Source organism: Zophobas morio, unplaced genomic scaffold (genome assembly GCF_036711695.1).
Source record: "Zophobas morio isolate AGI-343-1 ecotype UQ-CSIRO unplaced genomic scaffold, CSIRO_AGI_Zmor_V1 ptg000031l, whole genome shotgun sequence".
Taxonomy (NCBI): Eukaryota; Metazoa; Arthropoda; class Insecta; order Coleoptera; family Tenebrionidae; genus Zophobas; species Zophobas morio.
In genome coordinates this window covers 8,066,924-8,075,063 of record NW_026972136.1, presented here as the reverse complement: position 1 = coordinate 8,075,063, position 8,140 = coordinate 8,066,924, and the positions used below count along the sequence as shown (strand labels likewise).

Below are 8,140 nucleotides of genomic sequence, written 5' to 3'. Positions count from 1 at the left end.
TATTGTATTATTATTATCGTATTAAATGACCTAAACTAATGAGATCACAAGTTGACAGTCGTTGGTTGAAAAACAGTAATGTCGTCATTAAATAAATAATAGCTTTGAATTTTTCTGAGTTCGAAACGACCACTCTACAATTGGGTGAATACAAACAACATCTAGCACAGCTTATAGTGTATTACACTACTTTTTTAAAGCACTATTTTAAGTATGTTTAACAGTTCCTTTTTCCTGAAATTTTAGTGTGAGCTGTAGCCTTTCGTCAGAGATACGTTAAAACCAAAGATATGATGTTATTGACATTTAAAATCGGCATTAATATGTGCTTTGAAAATGATTAATGACTTACCCTAACTTCGACTTCGTTACCAAACCAGCAGTATAAAAAGATTTGTACTGTGATAGTGCAAATAAAGAACCCACACGACATACCCTCACTACTAAGAGGAGGAACCTTTAAATATTGCGCCTCGAATTTGAGCTAAGCACAGTCATAATACTTACTACTGTTAATTGAAACATTGCCAGTGCTAAAGACGCAGCACTTGTGAAAAACTGCCAAAGAGTGATTTCATTAAAACACTCATTTGTAATTTCGGCAAATCTAAAAATCAAAATTTACCACAAACTTTTGCGCAAAGCAATTTCATACCTCAAAATTTTCTTATGGTGTTGTACACATTTTACAATTTTTACATTGTAACTATCGTCACCATCTGCCAAATTTCGTAAATCGTCACTTAAAATGTCACACTGAGCCATAATATATGTCATCAGGGCGGCGAACATAGTGTCCATAATTATATTACAGGAAGCCAGAAACCACGTACATAGCACTTGATATATGTAAGTTACTTCGTAATTGGGAGACCTCTTGGTGTCAAAGGGATACCACGCCCAAAATGGTAGCCTGTAATCTTTGTGCGAACCGTCCATAATAGGAAAAATGAACAAGAAACACAAATCAGTGCCTGTAGTAATCCAAAACGTTCTGTAAATTAGCATCCAAGGATTCAAAGTACGCTGGACCATTTCCCTTTGCTGAGAGTTTCTGGGTTGAAACTCGTCATTCTCTAATTCTTTCAGCAGAGACTGCACAAGAGATATCCGCCGTACGAAGTAGAAAATTTTAATTGAAGCGTCCGCTTCCGTGACGAGAATAAAAATTATGGCAATTATTGCTTGCAAATCTTTGTATATTGCACAAATGTAAGCTGCTTGGAATACGTTGTGAGCATCGACAGTGGTATTAACCACAAGTGCATATAAAGTATATAAATTTAATGAGTAACCTTTTCCAGATTTGGGCCACAACCCCACTAAATTGAGAATAAATAGGTTGGCTCTGACTATAATTTTCCAGTCGAATTTTTCCATTTTTCTTTGGTTTATTTGTGTTAAAATATTAGAAGCTGACTGTTAGAGTGCGACTCACGAAATGTCTCTAAAGAACTGGAGACAATATAAAGGATATTTGTTCCGCGTTGGGTTTGTAAAGTCTCATTAAGTGTTTATGGCTCTTTAAAAATACAAATAACAATAATTATCACAGTGAATTTAAACGATGGATTTTTAATTTAGTACAACTTCGGAAGACGTTTACGTCTACCACCTGATAATTTTCTCACGATAACCAGCAAATAAGCTTTAATTAGGGGTTACAGAACATTATAATATAATATTATACTTTAGAAGATGTTAAATTTTGTATTAGGCTCCGTGAGCACAGATCAGCTTTGCCAGACTCAGTATACTAGGTGATGTTAGTGAGCTTAAGAGAATAATTTCCCAATATAAGTAACGTAACAACAATTATTAAGAAACTGTAAGTAAAATCCTAAAACTATATTTTTCCAGTTTCTCATCACTATATATTTTTTTCCTGTACGAATAGATCAAGTCATCAGCATTTTTTTAGCGACACTACTAAAATCTGAGAGAAATCATGTATTGTAGTAGAAAATTAGAAAATAAAACTCAACCCACAGTCAAAAACAAATTCAAAATTTTGACGAAAAAAATTGTTGGCTATTAAGGTTAAGTTAATAGCATGTTATGTATATATATATCAGAACTTAGGTGTCTGTTTAAATGGTTAATTTATAAATATTTTTACTATATTCAAACCATTAATTAATAAAAAGTAGACAATTTAGTATTTTTTTAGATGGAAAGGAAGAAGATCATGTAGCACATTAAACAATATACAGTGCATCTTTTTTAAAAGTGGCCATAGGGATTCCCATGTTAAATTTTAGACCCCATGTTAACTTTTGTTAGGGTGAAAACCCAGAGATGATTTTTGCGGAGAAAATAACCTTAGGGTTCTACTTTAATTTTAACTACCACTTTTTGCAGTAATTTGCTAGTTTGTGCTTTAAAAAATCAAAATTATTTTGATTACAAAAGTTTGGTACACCATAGACGGTTTTGACTTATCATTTTAACTTGTCATTTTTGACAACATAATTTTGATTTAATCATTAAATACCTTAATTGCAGTTTTGAGAAAAGAAACAGAATGATGGAAATCAAACATAAATGAAGATGATAAAAGATAATTTCACTGAAATTGCGTTTTTAATGTCCAAGATCAAAAAAACCTGTGTTTATAAATCTGCCATAAAATTTTCAAAATGTGCTCTTGCCGGGTATGGAACGATGTGGGAATGCTGCAGCAAAATTTTGCAAAGTTTCTCTGTCAAGGCTTTAATGTATCCATCAGTGACCGTTTCTACTTTTTCTTTAATTGTGTACTACGTCATGTTGACGAATTTCGGTCACTAAAAACCAGTAATTGAACGAGTAATCAAAGTTTGGAGACGTCAGGTAAATGTGTGTTTTTACATGGCAAAAATATCCAAATATTTTAATTTTTTTAAAGAAATATCCTTTATGTTAAAACATGATTTTTAATAAAATCGACAAAAGATATAAGTTACATCCAGTGAAAATTTCAGCTCCGAATCTTTACTCAAACATAAGTTAACATGGGGTATAAAATTTAACATGGGAATCCCTATGGCCACTTTTAAAAAAGATGCACTATATACGTATATTTACATCGTATTAGTATTAAATATTGTGTTAAATAAAAGGTGCGTATGTTTAAAATCAATATTCGGAGAACTAAAATGGATTTCGATAAAGTTAAAAAAAATATAGGATAATAAATTGTCAAACAGCTGTCCTCCCATTATACAGTAAAAGTTGTGAGCAGTTTATATTTAAAATTTCATAGCAATAAATTTGTTGGTAATGGAGAGATATTAAATTCTGAAAATTTATTTTGAATGACAGACAAATATAGGGCATTCTTATAAACATAACAAAAGAACTCAACTTTGAGATGACATATCTCCGCCAAAATGTACCCTTGAGGATCTTCGTAACATTCCAGACAGCCTGTATACGGATATTTAAGTATTTAGCTAATCTTTTCGACAAACTTAATTTATAGAAACACCTAAACGCTATATAAATAATTTATATTTGAAACACGTTTTTCTTGTTTTTTTAAATTTGTTAAAAAATATAATTTTATTATTGTTGGAGATTATAATATGTCTAACAAACACACTCTTATCGAATAAGAACGACTTCTAATGAAAAAAGATGCAGTGATTACTGATTATATTGTTACGTTGATCGGTGATTTAAAATCGGCGTGGGTAAAATTCAACGATTTATTTCTTAGTAACTCTAATTTATCGAGCGATTATGTACAAAATAATTCCGGTGCAGCTTGACTGCCTTCTCTCAACATTCACTGGACTCGACTCGTCTGCATAGTCGTCGTTCCCAAAAGTGACCTCTATTTAAACCCATACTTCCTTTCTAGATGGTACACGGTCTAGGTTTTTCTAGAGTACAATCGCGACTTCCGCTTCCAAGCTTTTCTTTAGCGAACGCCGCCCGGCCGCCGTCACCGACGATGAGTCATAGGCGTCGTACCGGGGTGGCGTATGGGTTTATGTCGTAATAATATATATCTACACATTATCAAAAAATTATTCATGTTTCTCTTACGGCTACGCAATGAAAGTTGATATTCTGTAATAAGTTGGTATGAAATAGGTTGTTATAAGTTGTTAAAAGCCAGTTTAAAGAAAAATTATATTCATTTTTTAACAAATGGTTATAAATGGTTAAGTATAAAATTATCGTTACAAAGTTAAGGTGGTATTATCTTATAAATATGTTTATAAACAGTACAATACAACAAAATACAAAACAAAAACTTCACATGAGCTTTTAGATACTCTACGAACACAAAAAAGCAAACTTAGAATATATACATATTATTACATACAGGGTGACTGCGAAATAAGTGCAAATATTTTAACCACGGCATCCCCCACCCTAGTAGAGCTGAAATATAGAAAAAAGAAATTAAAAATCGAATGGGGCAAAACCCCCATGAACCACCCTCGATACGAAGGCACTGAGCCACCTTGTAAACAGAGTTGGAAAAACGTTCGAATAAAAACGACCTAAACACTTTCAGTTTCAATTAAAAGTAAAACCGACTTTTTGCTGCTTATCATTCGTTCATTCATTTACTCATTCATCGTTAAAGGTCAGTGTGAAAGTTTTTTGGTAATTTTGATTCTGACGGATGTTTGGTCCTTGTCACAACGATTTTACGTTGTTTATTGGAACAGAAATAAGAGCAACTTAGAATGCTACTACCTTTTTACAAGAAATGTTGAAAATGTTGTCCTTGACTAGCAATACAGGCGTCAGAGCGTCGCAAGAGGTTTGTTGATAGGTAAAAAAACACCGGAGTAGCGGGTGTCACTTTCACTTGTTGAAGCTCTTCGATAATTTCTGGACACTGTTGATTTCCACAAACGAACTGTTTCATCCAACTGATACACATTTATCGAAAACCGTCTCTTGAAATCGTACTTGTTGACGACTACGTGGAGTTCCATCGGACAAAAAGTGAGTTACACAACGTGAACAATCAGTGGACTCCAAACCGTGCACTTTGTCAACATGGTAATGATGTGGCCGTATTCTTTTAATGTAGGATGCACTACAAGCTGTGAAAATCCAACTTCTTCTTTCTGTCCTATCACGGCCACGATCGTGAGTTTGAGGTTGAAGGTACCATGATCTCGGAGATGCTGTACCACTGATGCACCCATTACCATATCGACACAATCTGCATGGGAAAACTGCACCATAAACCGATTTCACCGACCGCTCGATGCTAACTGCCCTTTTCGTGTTTTTCACGTTGCGATTAAAAAAGTGCCTGATAAAGTAACTTTTTTGATTCTTTAACCGACTCGCTCTGTTCCATTCATTGTAGTAATTATGTAGGTCACAAAACAGTCCAGCGGCGCGTACAACAATTTACATTGAATTTCAAATAATTTTTTCTAGACACTGCTACTACTTAGGACCGTGAATTTTACCCAGTGACATAATCATATTGTGAGCTATTCCCCATTTTTTTTTTGCATGTATTTCGCAGTCACCTTGTATACACACAAACAAGTATACTTTTACTTATTTCAGGCATATTACAACACTGAAAATAACGTACAATTTAGAAACATATTTACTATAAACATGTATTGACACCTTTAATCCATAACGTAGATAGACAGGATATTTTATCTCGAACGATTGGCCAAATTACCTGAAAACTACTACACTACCTATATATCGAGAGAGCAATAAAAAAATACTATCAAAGACAGGTACGGAATTTTGAAGATTTGTCTGTCATAAAATTTTCGTCTTGGCAGCTTGTTGTCAATTTGAAAGTTTAACTTGAAAATACTACGACCAAAAAGAAATCTTAAAATTCCATGGCTTCCTTTGATCGAATTTTTTATCGCGCTTTCAATAGAAACATATTATACGAAAAAAATTCTTAAAAAAATATGTTTCGGAACATCATGTTTTACTATTCAGCTAGGTAGTAGTTTTATATTTTCTTTTACTTATTTTATCTTTCCTTTTTTGGCTCTATGTGTTCTTAGAAATTTAGATCTGCAATTTTATGAAATCCAAAATGATTAATTATTATAATATTATAATATATTTATATTACAATATTTCTTAAACAAATGTAAAATTGAATGTAATTTGACCAGTCAGATCTGCGGATACACTGTTCATTATGTTATCTAAATTGTAAACTCTCAAATTAAATATTATCTCAAATTCAATTTTTCCTTTACAGTACTGAACCTGCAGCTTCACAAACAGCTGCAGACAACTGGTGATATTCTGCAGAATATCATTCAGGTATCCAGAAAACAAAGGTAAGACGATCCAAAGTAAAAGTCTGTTTAACGTGGGCAATGCTTCAATCTAGGAAAAAAATCACAAAAAATTAATAATAAATCGTACAAAGAAGAATCATTTATGAAATTCAAGCAAAAGTTCAAACAAAGAAAGAGCCATTATTTCTTCTCTGTTCCGTAAGAGGGTAAGTAGACAACATAAATAAATTACAGGGAGTAAATAGTGTCACAACTTGCATGTCTTAAAGATAAAAAAAAATAAACGCAGAGGAGCGAAAACAATTGTATTTTTCACCACATAGATTGATAAAAATTACGTTTGACTTATATAAGCCTGCTACATTATTTTAAAATACAGGTTTTATAAATGTAATTTTTCACCCTTTACAAAGGGATTTACGGCCGCAGTATCAAATGTCGAGTTCTCTGTCTTTATTAATAAAATACAGCTAAAAATTCCCTCATTTTCGTTAAATATTATATGCAAGTCTTTTAAATAATAAAGATCATAGTTAAGATTTATCGTAAAATAAATCGCAATAAATATAGGGTGAATTTTTAAATTTCTGCTCTAGTTAGCCATGACGCTTACGTCAGTAGTGAAACTGAACGGCTGACGTAAGTATGGTGATATTTAGAGCAGAAAATAAAAAAAATCAGCCCTTATATTGTATAATATGTTTTTTAAATATAAATTTTGGATAGGTATGTCACAGTGTTAGTGCTGCATACAAAACCGAAATCTATGTTGAAATTTGAGAGAATAGGAATATTAAATCTTAAGAAAAAATAAGTCGTAACGATATAATTCTAAATGTATGTTATGCGACTAACATTATGCTACTTATAAACAAAATCTGTCTAATCTGTGTTACGCCGCTGTTTACAGTTTCAAAAAACAATTACATCGCATGTGAAAAGTCATATTCACACTGTAAAAATCAAAAATATACTTTCCAGCACAAAGACCCCATCTATTAGCAACGCCACAAATTAATTACGTGACGTCACCATCATGCCGCTGACATGAGCGTCGGAAAAAGAAGTCTGTGTCGTTTTGTTGAAGATTTGTTAATAAATGTTTAAAATTTTTAGGAAAAATTATCTAGATTTTGAAATTTCGATATAGAAAGTTTTGTCCGTATCTTCAAAAATACACAACAAAAACATTTTTTTCAAAAATGAAGAAACATGTCAAAGAGTAGTCTGTTTGTTGTTCAAGAGCCCAGACTCAAACTGGTTCAAAAAACAAAAGCATAAAACATTAGTTACATATGGTTATTCATTTTCAAATGTTTCAGATATTTCGAACAAGAGAAAATTAAAACTAAGCACAGAAAGTCAATGCAGGCAAGAAAACACTGTTGCAATAAGAAAAAAACTCACCCTTTCTGATACTTCATTCCCAAACCAGCAATATAGAAAAGTTTGGACGACAATCGACCCCACGTAGAATAAAAGGGAATAACACTCACTGCTTAGTGGAGGAACCTGTCCAGAGAAAAGTAAGAACAATACAATACCCAACTGAATAAAAATTAAAAATCCAAAATATTTTCAGATTTTTTTTTTTAGAAAAACTTACCACGGTCAGTTGAAACATTGCCAGTCCTAACGACACCGAACTCGTAAAAAATTGCCCCAGAACTATAGCATTGAAAAACCTGTTTGCATCGGACGCAAAACTGAAAAATCTTGTTACTCAGATCAACTCTCATTTTTACGTCAACACATACATACCTCACAATTTTCTTGTGGTGTTCAATGCAGCTTATAAGATTTTTATTGAAATTCACTTGCTTTAAATTTCTTAAGTTATCACACAAAATATCACATTGACCACCAACATACATCATTAAAGCTGCTATGAA

The 8,140-nt window shown here is 32.5% G+C and overlaps 1 protein-coding gene across 1 annotated transcript; it reads right to left on the bottom strand.

Annotated features, from left to right (window-relative positions):
- Positions 1-621: 621 nt before the first annotated feature.
- LOC135139356 (putative odorant receptor 71a) lies at positions 622-1,380 on the bottom strand. The gene has a single exon (XM_064069561.1). It carries the CDS (start codon positions 1,378-1,380, stop codon positions 622-624), a length of 759 nt encoding a protein of 252 aa, XP_063925631.1.
- Between the last annotated feature and the right edge of the window lie 6,760 nt (positions 1,381-8,140).

Bases quoted from the DNA above. Each gene is read 5' to 3' on its own strand.
- LOC135139356 (XM_064069561.1), bottom strand. From the start codon at position 1,380: ATGGAAAAATTCGACTGGAAAATTATAGTCAGAGCCAACCTATTTATT.